Consider the following 23,634-nt stretch of genomic DNA (forward strand, 5'->3'; position numbering starts at 1 on the left):
AGTCAACATCTGGTTGACTCGACTCGCCGAGTTGGCCCGCCAACTCGTCGAGTCCCCATATCCACAAAATGCCATAACCTCGTTCCTACTCGTTGAGTCTAGCAAGAGCTCGGCGAGTTCGCCTTCAACAACACATCGGACAATCTTCAACCGACTCGCCGAGTTCGTTCTTGAACTCACCGAGTTCATCTTCATCCATAAGATGTTCAGTCTATGACTTGCTGAGTTCCCATTGAACTCGTTGATTCCGTCTTCATAAGTTGGGAGATTGCCTTGGACTCGCCGAGTCTGTTCATACACTCGCCGAGTCCTATGATTTCTAGGTCCAAGACAAACCCCTAGCAGGCTGAGTGTTCCTTCTACTCAACCAAAACCATTCCCAGAAGACGTTTTGGGGGAAAAAGCGTCCCGACTCGCCGAGTCCCTCTTTGTCCAAGACTATACAGTCGATTATACTGGGTCTTAATGCATCCAAATCATAGATCTGACCTCCTAGGGTCCCTTTTATACGTAAAGCTACGAACTTGATGTCCATGCATGGGGTTTTTGGCTCAAAAGGCTATAAAATGGGATTTATAAGATGCATGGGCTTCCCATGGCCATAAAGTTGGCACCTTTATGCCATGGGAACCCTCAATGGTTCCAGATATGAAGCTAACACTACACAATATTGTTGGATTAGTGTCTAAGTCCATAACTATTTTGGTATGTACTTGACCCGATTATGAGCATGGTCCTTTTGGGTTGCCTTCACCATAGCAATATGTAGGATGAATTAAGGAGAGAAAGTTTTAATTATGATTTATTAATATATTATGAGAATAATATATTAAAGGAGAAATCATATTGTTTAATTAATATTAGTCAAGAATTAATTAAGAATTAATTTAGTGACTAAAAGAGATTAATTAAACTTAGGGGACTGAAATTGTAATTATAGGTTAATTGCAATTGGGCTATGAATCACCTTGGAATAATAGGTTGGATAAATTCTATGAGAAGCCCATTAGAAATCGTCCAAGGCATGTTCCAGAAGGGGTCCATGGGCTGCTTAGGGCTTAAGCAGTCAAATTAGGGTTTCCTTGTTAGATAACCCTAATTGCCTACCTATTTAAAGAACCCTTGAGACCCAAAAACGTGGCTAAGACTTCCTTTAGGGTTTCCAGCCGTTTTTGGTGCCTCCTCTCTCCTCTCTCTTCATCCAAGTTGCTTAGTGGTGTTTGTGACTCCATTAGAGGTGCAACACTTGAGGCACTAAGCTTTCTGAAGCCAATCAAAGCAAGGAATTGATTGTTATTACTATATAACAATCAAAGGTAATTACTAAACCCTTATTTCAGTTCTTATATGATAGATCTAGGGTTTATGGCTTTGGATATTCAATTGCATGTTCATTAGACAAACTAGATCCAAAAGCTATTAGGGTTTGCATGTACACCATATGAATGATGTATTGCTCGAAACCCTTCAGTGGTATCAGAGCCTAGGGCTGTTTGTTAGTGAATTTGATGCTTACTTGATCGAAAATTGCATGAAAAACGAAGTTTTTTGGCCTCTGAATCTCCGACTCGGCGAGTCCATGGATCTGGCAGCGTTTTTTTGGCGATTTTGTTGCTGTTTTGGCTTGGGATACTTACCATAAACGTTTTTAATTCATAAAATCTGATTTTTATTGATATTGGGTGATTATCCTTACCAAAATAGAAGATAATTGTCAAAATTTAGATAATCTTTTGTTTTATTAGATAAAGATTGATTATTTGTAATTTAGATTTGAATTATCTTGTGAAAAAGTTTCAATTTTTCCCCTTTAGGTTTTATAGTTTAAATTTGAACTTAAAAGTTTTGTTTTTGAAATTTGGATAGTTAAACCCTAATGTTTTGAAATGTTTCAAAACTTGCCCTCAAGTTTTGGAATTTAAAAGTTGATTAAAAGTTTAATTTTGAAATGTTAAATTCTAAAACCCTCGTATTTTTGAAAAGTTCAAATTACACCCTTATGGTTTTGTTAATTAATTAAAGTGTATAATTAAAAGAGAGTTAATAAATCCATAAAGTTTTGGTTTACATTTAATTAAATTAAAAGTATAATTAATTAAATTAGACCACCTAGTATTTTAAAAGTTTAAAATACACCCTATACTATGTATATATGACATTGAAAGTTTAATATTATATATGTATAAGTAAACAGTCAGTCTTACCGTTAGTAGGCCTCATTCACGAAGCTGGTCTATAAGGGGTGTTTAAGGAAGTTGCCTATAAAATGGCGATTGAATGGGTATCCACTCTTACCCACCACACTCTTGACTAGTGGAGGGTCGTTAGCCGAACGGGTAGGATAGGACGAAACCTTCCATTATAAGTATAATGAAGTACAAAGTAACTACATGCTTTTACAAATTCCCAAACTCTAGTTACTTTAGGCAAAATGTGAAATTGTATGCTAATCCATGGAATTACACTTCGTACCCTTGTCAAACGTTAGTGGAGCGTGTGTGGTTAATCGGCACACTAATTTGGGATTGACATTGGTGGCGAAGGGTGGCTCGATGTTTATCATAGATCAATGGAACGTGTGTGGCTAACCGACACACTGATTAGGTGATAGTATAATTGAGTGCATCACGTGATTCGTATAGTTATTCACACCTTGTTTGTGATCCTTGACATCCCAGTCGCAAACTTGAAGGGCATAATCGAGATTAAACACACCATTGAAAAGTTCAATGAATCTCAAAAGATCTAGGAGTTTCAATTCATTTAAAACTTAAATTTCTTTTTCGTTTTTCATGGTGGAAATTGGTAAATCGTAATTTACCTACCTTCAAATACTCTGCAACTAGATTACGGCATCCCTCTTCTAGGTTGTAGAGTATTGTGTTGGATCCTAGCCTTGATGTTTCGTTTGGGTGTTGCATCAAGGATACTAATCAACCTGACTTGAATTTTCTCCCGTTTTGTAGATGTCTGAATCTAACAATGGTCTTCCTAAATCCATTGGAACAAGCTTTCCAAATGAAGATGGCGTTCCAAGATACGATCAAGGAAATGAGAGTCATGCTTCACTTCCTCCACCTCCTCCAATTGTTCTCCCTGACCCACAAGTTCAAAGGCTTGAAAAGTTTAAGCTCACTCAATCCCTATTGGCAAGTAAGCACGAAGATGGGAAACCTGTGTGTGCACACGTCTTAGAGATGAAGTCATGCATTGATAGGTTAAGGATGTTGGGTGTCGATATCTCAGATATGTTGGTTGTTGACTGGGTTCTTCAGTCACTTCCTGATTCGTATAGTGAGTTCGTAAGAGAGTACTGTGCGATGGTTCACAACGTGACCCTCATTGATTTGACCTATTTGCTTATTGTTGCTGAATCAGCGATGATTTGGCGCACTGGTCAAGCGAACTTGATTGGTCGATCAAACTCCCATGCTTCATTGGACACTAGCTACATTGGAAGTCCAGAAAAGGCTGAGATTGTCCCTTGCTATGTACCAAAGGAGTCCATTTGCTTTTACTGCCAAGGGAAGGGGCATTGGAGACAAAGCTGCCCTGTTTACCTGAGAGATCTAAGAGATGGGAGAGTCAAGACGTATGGCTCTACTTCAGGTAAAATCCATTAACTAACTCTATAAGTTCCTATTTTTGGTTCTTCATACATGATGTGATAAGATTACATTTTGATGTTTTGCAGGATCGAAGAAAAGAAAGGAAACTTAAGGAAGAAGCGTGCTGAATCTGATCACGAAGAAATGGATTTCGATCGCATGGATTCAAAGATCGGATTTTTGAGCTGCTACTTTAGAGTTAGGGTAGATTGCTAAGAAATATGTAATAACATAGTTTTTCAGTTGAATTGCATTGTAAGGACAAGTTTTTCCGCAATAAAATAAATTTTGAGTTTTATCTTATTTATTTATCCTTACAATGGCGTGTATGAAAATTGATGTTTGAATGTTTCATTATTAGCAATAATGGATTTGATTCTTAATTGTGTTATTTGTGGAAATATCGAGAATTTACCAAATAGGGAGAGTTTCTCATCACCCAAGTTTCAATTGGACAGAAACTTGGAATCATGCAACATGCATTGTGTGATGAATGAGAAACTTCATATTTGAAAATTAGACTAATTCTTTGACAAAGTGTCAAGTGAAGGACTAAGAGATCGAGTACACTAGGTTGTGCGTCGATCAAGTCCACCACAAGAGTAATAAAGATATTCGTCATGATTTACTAAAGTTTAGCAAATATGGTTATACTTATAAGATTGAGTATAATTCTGAGTTGATTGAAAGAGTTTCAATCAATAGCAGAACGAATAAGAAGAATCTAGTAAGCAGAAAGATAAAAGTTTCTCTATTCTAAGATGAAGGGAGAGTAACTTTTATTGTGTTTTATGATAGGTCTTAATGATTAAGAACCATGTCTCAATTAATCCTCTAAGTGAGTCTTAGTGCAATTGCATGTCTAAGAAGAGGAATCGAGAATTGTAGAAATGGTTAAATTAAGAAGTCAATCATACTTCGTTCCAATATCAAGTCTTAGAGTCAAGATTGTGACATGAGTGACAAGTCTTAAGTAGGTTTGTAACACTTATCAAATGTAGAATAAGAAAGTTCCTTATTCTTGTACATTTGAAGTTGGTAAGTTGTGATGTCTTGGATAAGACAAAGACCAACTAGGACTAATTGAGTGAAGTGTTAAACTTGATAAGAAGCTACACTAACTCTTGAATATTTGTTTTGTCAAGAAATGTTTCTTGACAAGAGAACCTCATATGTCAAGGAGTTAGTGGGAGTCTTAAATGTCTTGAAAAGTTTCAAGAACAAATCAAGAGTAAACCTAGTTGATCATCACTAGCACGTGACTTGAGGTTTATAACCTGTCATACTTTCTGTGCCATTCCAGTTGAGTTAGCTGTGTATGTGAGTTCTATGAATTCTCATTTGAATGCATAAAGGCAAGCACCTAGATCAATGGAAAGTACATTGATAGGTAAAGGTGAGCTGCTTAACAACCTGGAAGCAATGGTGGATTTGTCACAAACATCGTCTTATGATTGTTGTTATGACAAATTCACATGGATAAGAACGCATACACTTTAAAAAAAAATCTAAGTGTCATAAGGTTTCCCTCCTTCATGAAAATGATTGTAAGGAAATGCTTTCACTAAGAGAGATTTTAAGTAGATAGCAATTGTGAAAATTGCATTCTCAAATTCGATTATGATTACGGCATCCCTTTTCATTGTTCAAATTATGAGATTTGGTAATTGGTCTGAACATTTGGGACTTAGTAACATAAATTCTGAATTGTTTAGACACACATGTGAGCTATCTAAGGCAAATGTGTATGAGCTTAAAAAGCTTAGATAAAGGCTTATCAAAGCATTAGGTATTCGAAAAATGAACTTAAAAAAATTCAATAAGCATTGTTTTCTGGAAGTTCAATTGTTTTCTGAATACATGTCAAAGCTAGTGGGAGCATAAGTGTTATGTTGGTAAGAAAATAATCATCATGTTAGTGGGAGCATGATTATTATGGTAAGTATTGCAAGTTAGCAATATTAATTATAGAAAACAAAGATTCACTTTGCCAAGTTGCAAGGGTTGAAAAGTTGTTTTGTTATAATTAAGGGAGAGAATATTATACTTCGTTTCAAAATCTAAAAGCTTAGATCGAGAAATGTTAATAAAATTTAGTCAAGGATACATAGTGCATTCTCAAAATTCGATTATGATTACGACATCCCTCTTCATAGTTCGAATTGTGGGAACAGGGCACATAAAATATTATGGCAGAAGGCTGATAAAGTATCACGTCTTTATGTGAGACATTATGCATCGTGTCCAATACGCTTCGGGTATAGGATCGATTGCATATGCTATAATATTTGACCATTCTAAAATTTTCTAAATGCCTAGGGCATTAAGAGGGAAAAGGACTAGAACTGGATTTGGCTAAAATAATTAAACAACTATCAAAGGACGATCTAAGGTTCGCCAAGGATTTGTTGCTTGTGAGTAGTTGGAAGTATAGTATTGGATGGACCATATCGACATTATTATGAATAGATAAGATTCTATTTAGAATGAGTTGTCATATGGCAAATATGGAAATGTTTCCATATTGGGAGTTGGAAATTGAGAATTTATGTCTAGATTAGAAAACTTTATGCAAAAAGGATGTTCAAAGGAATGTACTTTGAGTGAGAGACATCACATCTATAGAATTGTTTGTAACAATTTCTGATAGAGACCTTGTAATTTCATTAGCCAAGTCCTTGTGACTTTTGTGCTATGACTTTGCGAAAGGATCGTTGCATAAAATGTTAGAATCTAACGTATTCTAGTAGTGGCAAGAACCTTGTGTTCTTACACTAACGATGAGGATTAGGAATTGTGAAATGAGCATCATTGGAAAAATTTTCAATTGATCTATTTCACAAAGCATGGACCATAGGAAACAAAGTGTGCATGCTTGGAGCATGGGACAATTATTGTTGTAATTCAAGTAATAAGTTGATTTTCTGAAACAGTAAGCAATGAATAATGAGTAATCAATATGGTGTTTAAATAAAAGTGTTTTATTTACGCTCAAAAGTTTTGGGGCCATATAGGATTAAGTATTATCGTTGTGTTTCATTTTGCATGTTTTGACTTCCAGAATAACTGGGTTATTCGAACCTCCACAGTCGGTCATACGTTGGAAGTAGGTATGAAGGAAGACTGTCATGAATTTGTCTGTAGATTGTCTAAGTGTTTAGACATAGCACAAGTTTGCTGCAGAGTTCATGAGTGCTTTAATAAGATTAGAGTATTGGATTAAACTCACGCTCACTTGAATCACTTCATGTTTTTATCACGAGTGGTTGTGAGACGATAACATTGTATATTCTTGAAACCGAGACATGTGAGTTGTTATTTGTTGGTCGGTTGCGCATTGATAATAAGAAAACGCACCAGTAACTTGGTGTTATAAAACTTATTGTTATGTGTGATTCGATCAGTAAATGCAAGCGAGCATTTGAGTCGAAGTTTATCCATTCCTTTTACCCAAAGTGGGATAAAAGCGATATATGTGGGCCTCTCGATGATTTAGTGATGACACCCTAAGCGCTTGGCCAAGCCGGGACTGAGTTGATGTGTTCAATTGTAGTCTGTTGTCAGTCGTCATAAATCGGAAGTCGGGAAACAGTATAGAGAGAATGATCGAAATTCATGTCTTGTGTCTATACGATATCTCGAATATGGAGGAATATATAATCCCTTATCTAAAGGACACGCGTATCTGATAAGATCAGAGTTGACAACGACTTTTGAAAGCTACGATTGTTGATCAGGTTCTGAAGTTATACAGAATAGTTATTAGACTTATCCAAGTGGGAGACTGTTGGATTAGTGTCTAAGTCCATAACTATTTTGGTATGTACTTGACCCGATTATGAGCATGGTCCTTTTGGGTTGCTTTCACCATAGCAATATGTAGGATGAATTAAGGAGATAAAGTTTTAATTATGATTTATTAAGATATTATGAGAATAATATATTAAAGGAGAAATCATATTGTTTAATTAATATTAGTCAAGAATTAATTAAGAATTAATTTAGTGACTAAAAGAGATTAATTAAACTTAGGGGACTGAAATTGTAATTATAGGATAATTGCAATTGGGCTATGAATCACCTTGAAATAATAGGTTGGACGAATTCTATGGGAAGCCCATTAGAAATCGTCCAAGGCATGTTCCAGAAGGGGTCCATGGGCTGCTTAGGGCTTAAGCAGTCAAATTAGGGTTTCCTTGTTAGATAACCCTAATTGCCTACCTATTTAAAGAACCCTTGAGACCTAAAAACGTGGCTAAGACTTTCTTTAGGGTTTCCAGCCGTTTTTGGTGTCTCCTCTCTCCTCTCTCTTCATCCAAGTTGCTTAGTGGTGTTTGTGACTCCATTAGAGGTGCAACACTTGAGGCACTAAGCTTTCTGAAGCCAATCAAAGCAAGGAATTGATTGTTATTACTATATAACAATCAAAGGTAATTACTAAACCCTTATTTCAGTTCTTATATGATAGATCTAGGGTTTATGGCTTTGGATATTCAATTGCATGTTCATTAGACAAACTAGATCCAAAAGCTATTAGGGTTTGCATGTACACCATAGGAATGATGTATTGCTCGAAACCCTTCAAATATGAGCCAAACCCAAAGGTGGCTTAGAAATGTCCCAAAATGGCAAGATCCAAGTCTTAAAGGAGATCTATCAAATGATAAGTCAAGGTTCAAGCTTTTTACCTTGAATGAACTAGAAATGGAGCAAAATCTCTGGATCCACTTGCTTCTTCAAGAACTCCCAAGCTTCCACTTCTTCCTTCAACTTCAAACACATACACAAAAGGCACCAAAAGGCTCAAGAACACACAAGAAGGGCTAGGGTTTCGAGTTAGGGTTTTCTGGAAGTGAGAGGGGCGATGGAGGCTAGTTTGGGACGAGTTAAGTTGTTTAAATAGGGTGCAAACCCTAAATATTAGGGTTTTGTCCAGACAACTCCTACTCGTCGAGTCGGTCACTTAAACCCCCGATCAAAAGTCGAGTCTACTTGACGAGTTGGTCCTCCAACTCGCCGAGTCCCAGAGTAAATTGCAACATTTTTGAATTTAAATACGTACCAGGAATCGGGTGTTACATTATATATATATATATATATATATATATATATATATATATATATATATATATATATATATGAAAAGAAATCATAAACTATTGAAATGTGAAAACTAAAACTTTGAAAACTTTTCTGATATATATGTTACAAATTTTGTCGGATGAATGTTTGAAAGGGAGGGAATTTAGTTAAAAGGGAGCACGTGTAAAAAAGAAATTTTAATGGGTAATTTTTTTTAGAACGGCAGTAAATTTATTAAATAATAGGGTGTCTACTGATGACATTGCAAATCTTTAAAATTAGGTAATATGTAGTAATATTTACCTAAAGTTGTAATATTTCAAAATTATGGCCAAACTACTAAAAATAGCAATATACTTTAAATATCCAACATACATTAATGCTTCTCATGTGAAAGCCCCTCCATTTACTAAATCTACCCTTGGATGTAAATTAAAACCAGTAGTAAACAATTAAATGGCATCTTCATAACAAAAGATTAAAAGCAACATTTAACCTCCAAACATGGGTGTCACATTTTTCTATACATGAATATAAATATGTTAAATACACTTCTAACCAGGCAAAATATAAGATTAAGTTTTATGGATATGATCGACCCAACCAGGTGGGACCAGAATACTTTATTCAGCAAAATATTGTCAGCAAAAATATTGATGGTTGGGAACATGAATAGTAAGACTCATAAATATCTTTGTATTGTATATCCCTATCCCTATATTTAAATAAAAAGATCTATAACTCCATATTGTATTTTCTTATGTTATCATATTAAACCATTAACAACATGAATAATATTCTTTTTTCTTTCCAGAATTCCCATTTACATCAATCAGTTAATCAATCAAAACTAATATAAATCATAAAAACCCAAAACCAATCCTCAGACTCAGAATGTGTCCTTTCAAAATTTGTCTAGTAAAAATACAATACAATAATCCAATTTTCCATCCATGTAAAAAAAACACATACACGTGTATGTCCCCTATGAATTCACCAGATTAGTTTTATACATATGATGCATCATCATCATCATCATGGTCATGTTCATGCATCTCGGCTAGTAAGCTGTGAACTTGCAATATGAGAGAGCCTTGAAGATGCCATTAAAGGTGCTTCTTCATCTACTGCACTACTACTCCTTGTATTATCATCATCATTAATCATTCTTTCTGGGATAATAGTTTCAGGAGGAATTTGAGATGATGCTTTCACATCTCTAACCTTTATGTAGTTGTACATCACCACACCACAAAGTGCTACAAACAAATTTTAATCAATCTTTTTAGTTACTATTTTCCTGATGAGAATGATATTTAAAAAATTAATAATGATATTTCGCATACCAATGGCATAACCGATAATATTGAGCCCGGTGATGGCAGATTCTGGAAATATTACAGTTGAAAGAGCAATCAATATCCAATCTTTCAGGACACCTGCTACACGAATTGTAACTGCTCCTGTTCTTCCAATCACTAAGAAAATTGAGAGGTTCAATGCTAAAGCACATAAAGCGTTTGAGAAGAAAATCCAGAAGTTGAATTGAATTTGTGAAACTTCCATGTTACTCTTCTCCAACAAATACCATGGCACAAACAAGAATGCAAAACTGCAGGGGCAAAAAGGGAAACACATGAAAAAAGGGTATCAATCAAGGAAAGTAGTAGTGAGCATTGTGTGGAATAATTAACTTATACCTGCATGGAGCTATGTAATATAAGCTTGTAATAGGGTTTAGGGTTAAACCCTTTTTTTGTAGAAGGACTTGAGTTAAAACTAGCCTCAAAGCTTCTGCAAAGATGCCTGTTACTTGGTAAAGTGTCCCTATAACATTAAAATGGATTTCTCCATATGAAGAAATCACAACTCCAACACTGACCAACAGCATGTTCAACAACACATCCCACCTCAGCTTGTCAGTGCCACATAGGACTGCCATGATAAGTGTTGCTACTGGCACTGTGTGTGTCCATTCCAAAATACATTCACTCAGTTATATTATTTATAAACAAAGTTTAAAAAAAAAAAGATATATAGATAAGAGTTTTGCATACTTAATGCTTTCAGCATTTGGATGAAGGCCACTGATATATGCAAGTATGCAGTGTTGCCAAACCTGCAATGTAAATATACAGTAACTTCACACTCACATAAAAGATGGAGGAAAATAAAAGTCTATATGATATAAATGATTCTTACCAGAGACTTGATGCGAAGAAAGCACTGATGGGAACTACACATGTGGCATATCTGTCAATGCCCATGAGAAAAGAATTCTTAATGGAGGCTTAAAGTTTGTTAGAAACTACACAAATTGAATTATGAAGTAGATATCTTACATTTCAAACGTCATTTTAACCGGAGTAACAACCTGCAGTATAATTGAAAGAAGATAAGTGAAAAGAGCACTTGTTAAATTTATTCATGAAGATAGGCATTGATTTTGAGGCATGCTTTAAATGGGATTCTTTAATGATTATATAAATGAATTGTACCTTAAAAACACGAACAAGAAAGAATGCTACTGCTCCAGAAAAGCCCATATGGATCATAGTGAGAGTGATAGGAAAGGGAAAATTGAAGTATTTTGGAGAGAGAACCCACTGCAAATAGATATATAGATGATAAGTAAGGGAAAATTAGATGTTGAGGCATCAAATGAAAACAATGTTGAATTACCTTGTTGTACAGAATAACTCCAGATGACAGCAAAATGTAGATTAATAGGTAAAGGTAAGTCAAGAAAAGTGACTTGTTCATCATCATTTTAGCTGCTTACTTCACAAGATTTCTCCCTTTATGTTTTAGTTCCCAGATTCAGAACATACAATGAGTTCTCTCCCACTCATCAAAAACAAGGGGGAAACCTCACCTTCTGCACCATAAGTAGTACCCTACAAAGTGATAAGATTTGAATGGTGAATTGCTACTTCTATATGTGAAAGAAAGCCACATTCAGCAACTAAAATCTGATCTGAAATCATTTCAAATTTAACTCACTGGACTGCTTGAATCTTTGGCTAGATAAAGTAAAATTTTGATGAAATTACAGCTAGCTAATTGTCTTAAAAGATCACTTGTTGGCTTTCTCTATTGGATATATTGGATATGAACACTAGACAAGTTTCAGGGTTTATATACAGACGCGATTTTTCATCGGAAGTTGTTAAATCTGTCAATGCCGGAATAACCTACCCTGGTAGAATAGCGATGCGATTCCCAGGAAGTAGGAACTACGCTCTCGATCTCTGGGGATATCAGTAGGAGGCAGTAATTAATTCTAGCATTAAGCAGATAGCGAAGTTCATAGATAAATATGGAACAAACAATTGTTTTATATGATTAAATCTACAGTAAAGCAATGTAAATGCTAATGAAAACCAGAAACTGTTCGAAAGTAAAAGTGCTGATCTACATCGAGAAATGGATACATGTATATATTCGGTAGAACAGTGATTTACCTTTGAAGATCAATTAATTGAGAAGCTTTTCAGCAAGGAATATGTAGCTGGCCCCTAGAAGCAGCAACACCAATTTGTGTGTGTGCAGTGTACACTGTTCAATGGCGGATTTAGCTTTACGGGGGTGGGGCAACGGCTTTCCATGGAGTCGTCGGTCGTGGATGGATTAATACTGGTTTCTGTATACAATATCAAAGCCCAGTTGAATTTGAATTAATATTCCAAAGCCCAATCTATTTTAAATTTTTAATCATAAAAAGATAAACAGAAAATATAAAAATGTTAACCGAACTATATAAAATATAAAAAATAAATTAATTTAGAAAGAAAAGTGATTTGTATACAATAATTTTTTTATACACACAACAATTTGTGGAGTAAAGTATTGTATTGTATTGTATTGTATAATTCTATAAAACATATGTTGTGTATGGAAAAAAGTTATATACAAATCACTTCTCATTTAGAAATAGTGAAAATAACTGATATTTTTGTATTTCACAAAAATAACCAACAAATCCAAAATCATCATTTTAGATATAAGTGGTGTGGTTGCTTATTTAAAGGAAATCTGAAATGTGGTACCATTACATTTCAGATTCTCTTGAATCAATGGGAAATGGAATATCAGTGGTGAAGAGACTGAGACTTGGATAACCGGGTATGTTGTTTCTAGATTACTCTTAAAGAAGCAACACAGACTATCAACAAATCATTTTGCCCTTACATGTGATGCTATCTATAAACATGGAGGATTTGGCAAGGGTCGATATACAATCTGATAAGTCGATCATTAAGCTCAAGTTCTTTATATGAAGAGTCTCCTTCTAGTTCTCCCTTAAAACAACCTCATCTTTATAATTCTACTCAAATCGGTTCAACTCATCTACATAGAAGTGACTCAGTGAGTGTGTGAAGTGTGAACCTTCCTTGGCATCGATTCATGTAGATGGAAATTAATTAAGATTTACCCAAATCAGAAGGGGTGCTAAATGCAAATGCTAATGTTTTTCTTCCATAGATATACGGGAGTTGTTTATGTTTAAAAGTTCTAGTAAAAAGAATCTTCTATAATCTATACTCTTCCAAACCTTTAAGGTGTTTCATAATATGTTTTTGTTTAAAAGTTGTGGACTAAAATTGTATTTTCTAATTTTCCCATTTCTTCGAGTTAATAAAAGAAACAAGATACCTCTATAATCTCAAAGAAAAGCAGCACATTTCTAGCATGGAAAACATCTCAATATAATCTTAACCCGAGACAATTGCATTACAAACAATCCTTGAAAGTTTCCAAGAAACCTTACACATTTGTAAAGATTAAGAAATTTAAAACCTTGCTGGTAAACATCAAACAAAAGAATGATTCTACAAATCATACATAAATATATATGCTACGTTTAGGTGGCCTGTTGTTCAAAAACAATAAACATATATAATATTCAACATAAATAGAGAGATGAATTCACAAGTGTGGTGCTTCTGTTTGAGGTCCATGTCGAGCATTCAACAATGGCTGCAGTGCTTTAACAACAATGCTCATATTTGGCCTAAAATCAGCTTCATATTGCACACACAAGGCTGCAACTGCTGCCATCTGTCATTACCAGATTATCACACAAACATTAATTAATCGGTCAAGAACTTAACCTGGACAGCCATACAGGGTTGTAAGGGTAAAATGGTCATTCAGACGCTATTAATTACACACCTTGGCAACTGCCTTTGGGGGGTATTCTCCATTCAGTCTAGTGTCAACACACTGTTTCACCTTATCTTCACTAAGTTTTGGTGTTGCCTGATCACATTATTTTCACATTCAAAAACACATTTAGATTTTTTGAAAAAAAAAATAAAATAAAACAGAATTATGAAACTGTACCCAAGTGACTAGACTCTGTTGACCACGTGGCAAAGTATGGTCAACGGGTTTTCGGCCGGTCAAGAGTTCCAAAAGAACAACTCCAAAGCTGTAGACATCACTCTTTGAGCTGAGCTGTCCAGTCATGGCATACTCAGGTGCATGATAGCCAAACGTTCCAAGAACACGGGTGGAATGAAGTCTTGCTGCCATGTCAGGAGCTTGGTTTGACAAGTCAAAATCTGCAATCTTTGCAACATCTTCATCAAAAAGAAGCACATTACTTGACTTTATATCACGATGAATAATATGAGGTTGTGCTTTTTCATGTAAGTATTCGAGTCCTTTTGCAGCCCCAACTGCAATTTTAACTCTCTGAGACCATGATAATACCGGACCTGGTTGTGCACCTTTTACACCTTTCCTTCCTACACCCACAAAGTTCACCATAAGTCTTTCTCTCCATATTAAGTGCTTAACCCATTAAGTCAAAAAAGATTAAAACTTGCCATGAAGAATATCATGAAGAGATCCATTTGAAGCATACTCATAAGCAAGAACTCTCAAACCACCATCTACACAGTATCCAAGTAGCTCAACAACATGATCATGCTTAAGCCTTGATACCATAGAAACCTGTTATCCGTATTACAATTTAGAATATTCAACTCTAATTTCCCATATATACAAGATATTAGCAAGTGCCAAGTGTAAATCAAACCTGAGCTAAAAACTCCTGATCTGGTTGCTTACTAGAGTCTAACTTTTTAATAGCTGCAGCTTGTCCGCTTCTTAAAACACCATGGTAGACTCTTCCATATGATCCCTCACCAATTAATGACTTTGTACCAAAATTATCAGTAATTTCCTTCAATTCGTCCACCTGGACAGTAGGAACAGCAATGGGCTGAATGGCTACAGCTTGTGTGTCCTTTGGTGCGGCTTCAGTCGTGCGATAGCCTCCATTGTTTCCTTAAGCAATATAAACTCTCGCCATTAAGCTGTGATCCGATAGAAAGATGTGAAGAAGGTAGAGTAGAAAGTTACCTGCTGCGTTATTTGCCATGTAAGGTCCATTGTCGTAAGACTTATGCATGTCATCTTCTCCGCAACAGCTGAAGCAACTCATGATTACTTTCCTCTAGCGACAAAGCTGGGTTACAATCAAAGAGATACCAATTAGGGTAAACTTCAAATCGAGCAGCAGCTAGCTTCTATAAGATTAAGAATCAGAAACATGCTCTTGTTTGTAATTAATTTTTTTCTAGGTCGAATACAGTTTACAAAGAAGCGCGTACAATGAATAGTAGAAAAGATAATTGCTCTTGTTGGTTTGTTCCCACTTTAGAAGACCCAAAATTCAACAAAAGCATGTGGTCTTTAATGCAATCAAAAAAGGCCTAAAGACTAGAATTGAATAACCAATTTCAGAATTCAGATCTACCTTCAACCAGCTATGGATCAATCGAGTAAATTAAAACAATATAGAGAGAAAGATCCAAGATTCAGTTTACGAAATTGACTAAAATTTAAGAAAATTGCAGTGCAAACAGTTCAAAGAACATGTAAATTCAAAAGGTTCTGATGAAACTGAAGAACCAGAGAAGATTATCAGGGAAGAATAAGGAAGAACCTACCTAAGATTTTTGCAGTGGTTGACTCAGTGAACGATATTGCTTAAAAAAAAATGAGTTTTTTTTGTAATAATAAGCAGCAGCAAAGAAAGAAAGAAAGATTACAAACACAATTGTGTTAATTACGCTTTGTTGGCTAGTAATATTGAGCGAGCGAGAAGACAGACGGCTAAGATAAGCCAACTAGGAAAGCGCGTAGGCTAAAATCGGGATGCAAATGGGAAGTTGGAAATCGAGTAGACTATAACTATATATAGATATACATAGATATTTTATAAATCATAAAAGATCTTTTAAAAAAATCTAAAATATAATTCGATCACTAATAATCGTTAGAAAAAAAAAATGCTAAAAGATTCAGTTATAATTTATAACGTTTTTTAATGTGAGAGAATAATCGATATAAGATAATCAAATATTGTGAATAATGAAAACATAGTGATTCTACAAAATTTGTAAATGAAATATGAAAGCTTGTAAATAGTTTGGGTTTTGAACATTGAACATGCCCTAGATAGGATATTATTAGGTGAAATAATAATATTCCAACTTCCAATTAGCCAACCTAGCATGGGTACCTAATCTAATGAGGAAGAATATTATGCTCAATAATGTTATACGATATTTTAATTATGAAATAAAATGTAGATTTCTACGATTTTGAAGAACATAATTTCACGACATTACAAAATAGTTGTAAGTTTAACAAATATAGAAATACTTTATATGCTTTTATTTAATTTAACTTTTTTTAAATTTTAAACATGTAATCTTTTAAGGAAAAATATATTACTCTCAAGCAATAAGTATTTGCATGTTAAATTGCTAACTACTATTGCATAGATATTTAGTATATACATTGGACTTTGAATTTTTATTTTGATTATCCAAAAAGAATTAAACATTTTTTGTCAGAATCAAATGATGGACCTGTTCATATAATGGTTTAAATATTTAATTGATATAAAAAGACAAAAGAAATGTAGTAGAATAATCCTTGCTGGCGTTTGTTGGCTTGTTGAATTTTATAATCTAAAAAGTAAAACCTCCCTCGTTAACATTGAACAACCCTACCCTTTCCTTTTCTTTTTATAAATAAATATTACTCTGTTATTCAAATTGTAAGATCACACGCTTCAATAATTTAACAATTTATTCTCTTCAGCGACAATTCTCAAATTGCTACAAAAAACAATCAAGAAAAATTGTAACCAAACATCATCTAACAAATAAATATCACAAAATTGTGTAAAGCATGCATCACAAAAACATTCACAGTCTACATGTTTTCTTCATGTGATCGCAAAATATACTTATACTTTTACCTATATAATAAATTTCAAAAGATATTCCCGATTAACATTCAACTGACACAAACAAACAAACATCAAACTCGTAAACCTCAACCACATGAAAATTTTCAAATCACTTCCTTCCCTTTCCCCTTTTATTACCAAATTTACCCGTTTTCTTACCTTTTTTGGGATTACTCTTCATAAAAGCAGCTTTAGTTGCTTTTGTTTGCCTATCTTTCCTAACCTGTTCAAGATTTTTAACTTCTGACCTCACATGAGCATTAGGAACCATACGACCTTTAAATCCTCTGTTATTACGTCCCCTTTGCATTCCACCTCCTGCATTTTTTTATAAAATTTAAATATATATATATATATATATATATATATATATATTAAAAAGTCAACTGTATGCATATTATATACCTTTGAGACTTGTAGATTCCATAGCACTACTACTACTACTACCTTCATTGTTTGATCCTTGAAAAGATATCTTACTGTGTGACTTTTCTTTCCATCTTTTATATATTCCTGTTTTATTCGCCTTCCCTTTTTTACCACTCTCTGTTATTATCTGTATATACACATACACACAAGTAAATAAAATAGTACAAACATATTTTTACAACCAAAATTCAAATAAAAAATATTTTAAAATACCTTCCCACTAGCTGACACACGATCACCATTGTTCAACTTGACATACTTTTTACTCCTCTGTCATCATATATATAAATAGTTTAAACATAAGTAAAAAAGTAGAATAATATATATATATATATATATATATATATATATATATATAAATTAAAAATAAAAATAAAAAAGTCAAACCTTATCCCAATGGAACGAGGATTTCTGTTTTTGTAATCCGCTGCTATCATCTGCAGCTAAGTCAAGAACAGCAGACTCCAACCTATTTCATCAATCAATACAAGTTTTCAACTTTATATTATCAATTTTTTTTATAAAAATGATCAGAAGCAGTTATTAATATTTACCTGTTGGAAACAAAGCCTCCGTTATTTCTGACTGAGAGACCTGCCTCAAAATGCTGCAAAAAGATATCAAGATTGGATAAAATATGATTCTTGTAATTTTATTAAAGATAAATATATATAATGTTACAGAGTCAGGAGAATGAAAAGTTACTTGATTTGTTGGCACTGAACTTATAAAAAACTCCTCATCCTTGAAGCTTTGTGCCTTCCTTTTACTACCAGAAACTGCCATAAATATCAATTAATTATCAAACTCTATATATGTAAACTTTTACTATGTCTCTAATATAAAGTACAAAAAACAAATATACACAATTCACAAACCTTTCTTTCCCTTCTTTAGTGATGCATTATCTATATCTTCAACTTCCTGCGAAGCCATATCACATAAAAGAATAACGAATTGGAAAAATAATAAAATCAATGATTTGAACTATCTTGATTGCTGAAAATGTTTGAATGAAAAGAAATAAATATGGGATTCACCTTTGCTGCTTGAGTGTTAGAGTGCTGCTGATTTACTTTATTAATGATCTTCTCATGAATAGCTCTTTTCATCTTCATTACATCTACCCACTGGCTAGAAGGTCCCTGAAAATATTAAATATGCAAAAACTGCAATTAATACAACAAAATGCTTTCAAAACAACTTCAAGTCTCCGAAGATATAGTTATTTACAACCAATCCTAGGGCTCAATGTATGAAAAATAACAGGCATAACAAACTCTTGTTAGTATTAAAAATTTATATAACAAGGAATAAATCTGTTATTACCTGCAGATGCTTTGCTTTGGCAGCATGACCTTCAGATTCCAAGACAGTTTGCTTTGCTCTGAAATTAGTTATAGCTAAGAGTCAAAAGGTACAAAAAGTCAAAAAGTCAACTATACATCTTTAACAAAACAATTCACCTGTATGCTTTTAGGCTCTCAGAAAATGCTAATGCAGATAACTCATTCCCACCCAACTGTTTAATAAACATGGGATGCAAGCCTTCACGTGGCATATTCTTAGCTCTTTTGATACTCTCTCTAGAAGGCTTCTCTTTAGTTTTCATATACAACCTAAAAGCCCTTTCACAAGGCCTCAACAAACAATCCAATTCAGTAGATGAATCAAGAATCTCTCGAACCCTATCTGCAACAAGATCAATAGCTGTTTGTGGAAACCTCCCAAAAACCGTTTCACCATTCAACATTGCCTCTTCAATTCTTTCCATAACCCCTTTCATGTCTCTCAAAACCTCTTCTTCAGTAGGTGCAGGTTTGATTGGTTTTGAAAGAAAAAGATGCAAATCAAGAAGATAAGCCATGTCTTCAGAAGTCACAAAGGAAAAAGCAGTACCCGTTCGACCCGCCCGTGCAGCTCGACCCACCCGGTGCACAAAAAGCTTCGGTTTTGGAGGGAAATCCCAGTTTATAACATTGTCAAGAAGTGGGATATCAATCCCTCTAGCAGCAACATCTGTCACTATAAGAAACATGGTTTTTCTTGATCGAAATCTTGCAACGTTAATCTTTCTATCATCTTGATCCATGTCACCATAACAAACAGAAGGTTCTATACCTTCTTCTCTTAACAAATGATCAAGAAACTGGACATGATGCTTTGTAGACACAAATATTAAAGATTGTTCATCTGATCTTACGTGTTCTCTAATCAAATACAACAAAGCAGCTAGCTTTTCTTCTTGTCTTAATGAAAAGAAAGTAAGTTTCAAATCAGGACTGATTTTAGTCTCCAAATCGAGCCTAACAAGTTGTGGGTCCCTCAGCCCTGCTTTTGCAAACTCAGCTAGAGCACTTGGTAAAGTTGCACTGAAGAGTAAAGTCTGTCTATTGTCACCTAGCTGTTGAAGGATTCTGTGCAACTGTTCAGCAAACCCCATGCTGAAAAGACTATCGGCTTCATCAAACACTACATATTCAACTGACCTTAATGACATGTCATCCACTTCTTCTAAATGATGCATGAGTCTTCCAGGAGTTGCTATTATGATATCAGGGCTTTGTGCTAATTCTTCAAATTGACTTTCCATACTATCACCACCAACTAGTAAGCTAACATGAAGGTCTGTGAATTTGCCAAGTTCTTGAGTGAACTTAAGTGTTTGAAGAGCAAGGTCGCGTGTGGGTGATAAAATTAGGGCTCTAATACCAGACTGAGAGACATGTTGCTGCAGTCTCTCGAGCATGGGGACTAAAAAAGCTGCTGTTTTACCGGACCCTGTTCTTGCCATGGCAACAACATCGGCTCCAGAGAGAATGAGTGGCATTGTTTTGCGTTGTATTGGTGTGGGAATTCGGTATCCCTTGCGTTTAACGCCTCTGAAGACATTGGAGCTTAGGTTTAAGGATTCGAATCCGCCTGATTTTGCTTTCTTCTCTTTCTTTTCTTTTTTCTTCAGCTCTGTTACAGAGCTTACAAGAAGGGGTTTTCCTCTCCCCATTGAGTGTGGGACAACTACGATAAATACAAAATCCAAGAAAGAAGAATAAGCAAATTGAAAGAACAGCAACAGATGATATCCAATGAAGAAACTTAAAGCATTAACTTATATTTTGCAATAAACCCTTTCTGGAATATGCATTCACAGAAATAAAGTCCGAAAAACCATGAAGGTTAACATAATACACCTTACACGATACATGCATCAATTCACTTTCATGGTCCAGATTTCAATGGAGAAATTCATGGCCTGGGGTTCGAAGGTAACAGAAAGCAGGGGTCGAAGAACAGATTTCGTATATCAACAGATTCCAGATGGAAAATTGAAGAAACACGCCAGCGATAAGAAGAAAGAGCGACAGCAGAAGAAAAAAAAATAGAACGAATGCAGGAAGAAACGAACCTGTAGCTGTGGGGTTGAAGTTCGAAGGTCTCCAGCAGCTGTGGGATTGAAGGTCGAAGGTCTCCAGCAGCTGTGGGGTGCGGCGCTCCGGCCGGTGGCTTCACAGGCGATGGAGAGAAGCAGCACAAATGAGGCGTCTTTTTTACAGGCGCTGTTTGTATCGTGTATGGTGTATTAGGTTAAAGGGTTATATCGGTCAATTCGTCAAAACGGTGGAATAAGGAGTTTGTTTTTAATTACGTATATTTGCATGTAGCAAAGAAAACAAAATAAAATAAAATAAAATAAGGAAAATATATATATATATATATATATATATATATATATATATATATATATATATATATATATATATATATATCTTTTGTGTTTCTGAGTTGAGAGAAATTAAAGGAAAATTAAATATTTTATTCTGTTTCTTCAAATCCTTCTAAATCAGAAAGAAAGTTAGGAGGGAAATGATCATTTTTCTATTTCTTTCTATTAATGAAACTCCGGAACACCAATTTCTTTTATTTTTTTCTTACTTCCACCCATTTTCTTTCTTTTTTCTCGTTAAAAATTGAACTTAGGAACATGGTATAAGTAAGGGAAACCAACTTATAAAAAATAGCTTATTATAGGGATGAGCATGGAACTGAACTGGTATTAACCGGTATTGTTCCTGATTTCTCGAAAACAGAATTTCATCGAAATTGAATCCCGAGTACCGAACCGAATTAACATTATCGGTATCGGTACAGAGAATAGTATCGGTTTTCGGTACTAGTATCGGTACCATCAATTTCGTGATTTTAGAGTACCGAGTACCGTTCCATATTTTTAAATTTGGTATTAGATTGCCATTTCTCCTTACTTCTTAATTAGCTAGTTGTATGTCACACTTAGATGATTACTCAAAGCGTCCAAATAATTGTATATATAACTTAAAAATCCATACCACATGAATTATGATTAGTTTGTCTCTATAATTATTATTTCCTAAAAACAATAATTACCTTTATGTCGGTAACATATTATTTTCATAAAATAATAATTTTCAATTAAATACAAGAAATATAAATATTTATCAATGATCAAAATCTTATAAATAATATATTAACATCATGTTGTTGTTAGTGTGACCCTTTATGATTATATATTATCTAAGCAAATATCATCATATAATGGTGAACATCTACCAACATAGATTTATATAGATAATGGTGAACATCTACCAACATTTCACTTCCCCTAGTAATATATGACTTTGTGTCGTAATATCAACATCCAATTCCCAGAAGCTCAAAGCTGCAATTAATGTATAATGTAAGTTTATCAATTATTCATTTGTTACAGACATCTTGTTAAACATGAGACTTAGACCGCAATCAATTTCATTTGATGTTCAACTTGGGTAATGTGTATTAAATGTCTAGCTAACAAATCTCATGTTAACTACATAAGCCTCTTGGATAGTTCATATCACACCTGATAATAGCTTTTATATATGTTTGTTTAAATATCAACATTTGACCACATCAAAGTATAACATTCCCTACACTTAAGTCCTTATATGCATCTCAGGTATTAAGGATACAAAGTTAATACCTTTTATCAAGTATCACTCGTGATAGCGACCCATGACGTGATCTTGATGCGGGGCATGTTCAATATTAGTTTTTTGACAAGTACTTGTGAACCTTGGGTAAATCTGCCAATGTCGGAACAACCCGCCCTAATAGAATAGTGATGCAATTCCTAGAAAGTAGGAACTACGCTCTCGATCTCTGGAGTTATTCGTAGGAGGCAGTAGTTAATTCTAGCATTAAGCAGATATCGAATTTCATAGAAAAATATGGAACAAACAATTGTTTTATATGATTAAATCTATAGTAAAGCAATGTAAATGCTAATGAAACCTGAAACTGCTGAAAGTAAAAGTGATTATCTACATCGAGAAATGGATACATGTATAGATTATGATAGAACAGTGATTTAACTTCGAAGATCAATTAATTGGGAAGCTTTTCAGCAAGGAATATGTAGTTGATCCCCATAAGCAACGACACCAATTTATGTATGTGCAGATTGTTCAATGGAGGATTTAGCTTTATGGGGGGTGGGGCAACGACTTTCCATGGAGTCGTTGGTCATGGATGGATTAATATTGGTTTATGTATCCAATATCAAGTGTTAAAAGCCCAGCCTGAACTTGAAATAATATTCCAAAGCCCAACATGTTTTATGCTGAAAATATAAAAATACTAACCGAAATATATAAAATATAAAAAATAAATTATAACAAAAAATGATTATGACACCATCCCTCTTTAATTTTGGTAAACGATTTTGTACTTTTTTTTTTGGTGATATTTACAAAAATGATAGTTTCTTAATTTAGGAATCGTAAAAAATAACATTTTACAAAACTGACCTACGAATCCAAAGTGAGGTATTATGGGTCCGAGATTGATGGGTGCCTACCCATGTAAGTGGTCCTTTCCTCTGTAAAGGAAATCCGAAGTGTAGTACCATTACATTTCAAAATGTCATTTCGGATTCTCTTGAATCCAAGGGAAATAGAATTTGTCTGTGAAGAGACTATGGTGTACCGGTATGTTGATTATGGCTTATACATCTTGTTTACATTTTTTTTATGAGAAGACTCGATTCAAAACAGAAACCCATGTCTAGAATCCAAAGAACTGGTATGGAATGATAAATGTTTGGTTTCGTAGTACCCTGAGGGGGTGTTTGGTACAGAGAAATAAGACGAGAGAAATAGAATTGATTCCATTTCTCTTGTTTGTTTAACACTAAGTGTTTCTCATTAGTTAGGCTATGATAGTAAT

At 34.4% G+C, this 23,634-nt stretch overlaps 3 protein-coding genes across 5 annotated transcripts; all 3 read right to left on the bottom strand.

The window, feature by feature from the left end:
• Positions 1 to 9,526: 9,526 nt before the first annotated feature.
• Positions 9,527 to 12,306, bottom strand: LOC145146580 (putative sugar phosphate/phosphate translocator At3g17430). 2 transcript variants are annotated; one of them, XM_079075011.1, is made up of 10 exons: positions 12,155 to 12,306; positions 11,889 to 11,941; positions 11,373 to 11,587; positions 11,189 to 11,296; positions 11,033 to 11,064; positions 10,893 to 10,943; positions 10,748 to 10,809; positions 10,391 to 10,652; positions 10,037 to 10,302; positions 9,527 to 9,949 (listed from the first exon to the last, which is right to left on the bottom strand). In XM_079075011.1, the coding sequence occupies exons 3-10, from the start codon at positions 11,457 to 11,459 to the stop codon at positions 9,738 to 9,740; spliced, it is 1,080 nt and encodes a 359-aa protein (XP_078931137.1). In that variant the 5' UTR covers positions 11,460 to 11,587; positions 11,889 to 11,941; positions 12,155 to 12,306; the 3' UTR covers positions 9,527 to 9,737. The 2 variants fall into 2 exon arrangements, with proteins under 2 accessions (XP_078931137.1, XP_078931136.1); XM_079075010.1 differs by lacking the exon at positions 11,889 to 11,941.
• Positions 12,307 to 13,374: 1,068 nt separating this feature from the next.
• On the bottom strand, positions 13,375 to 15,862 carry LOC145146622 (pto-interacting protein 1-like). 2 transcript variants are annotated; one of them, XM_079075013.1, is made up of 7 exons: positions 15,653 to 15,862; positions 15,063 to 15,168; positions 14,737 to 14,987; positions 14,525 to 14,651; positions 14,037 to 14,443; positions 13,866 to 13,952; positions 13,375 to 13,751 (listed from the first exon to the last, which is right to left on the bottom strand). In XM_079075013.1, exons 2-7 carry the CDS (start codon positions 15,142 to 15,144, stop codon positions 13,620 to 13,622), a joined length of 1,086 nt encoding a protein of 361 aa, XP_078931139.1. In that variant the 5' UTR covers positions 15,145 to 15,168; positions 15,653 to 15,862; the 3' UTR covers positions 13,375 to 13,619. The 2 variants fall into 2 exon arrangements, with proteins under 2 accessions (XP_078931139.1, XP_078931140.1); XM_079075014.1 differs by lacking the exon at positions 15,653 to 15,862 and adding an exon at positions 15,460 to 15,480.
• A 992-nt stretch (positions 15,863 to 16,854) lies between these two features.
• Positions 16,855 to 20,966, bottom strand: LOC145146606 (putative DEAD-box ATP-dependent RNA helicase 29). The gene is made up of 11 exons (XM_079075012.1): positions 20,801 to 20,966; positions 18,861 to 20,412; positions 18,724 to 18,781; positions 18,435 to 18,539; positions 18,273 to 18,318; positions 18,100 to 18,173; positions 17,949 to 18,001; positions 17,782 to 17,863; positions 17,608 to 17,664; positions 17,371 to 17,521; positions 16,855 to 17,283 (listed from the first exon to the last, which is right to left on the bottom strand). The coding sequence occupies exons 2-11, from the start codon at positions 20,396 to 20,398 to the stop codon at positions 17,075 to 17,077; spliced, it is 2,373 nt and encodes a 790-aa protein (XP_078931138.1). The 5' UTR covers positions 20,399 to 20,412; positions 20,801 to 20,966; the 3' UTR covers positions 16,855 to 17,074.
• Positions 20,967 to 23,634: the final 2,668 nt, after the last annotated feature.

Source organism: Lactuca virosa, chromosome 1 (genome assembly GCF_052849685.1).
Source record: "Lactuca virosa cultivar CGN04683 chromosome 1, Lactuca_virosa_CGN04683_v6, whole genome shotgun sequence".
Taxonomy (NCBI): Eukaryota; Viridiplantae; Streptophyta; class Magnoliopsida; order Asterales; family Asteraceae; genus Lactuca; species Lactuca virosa.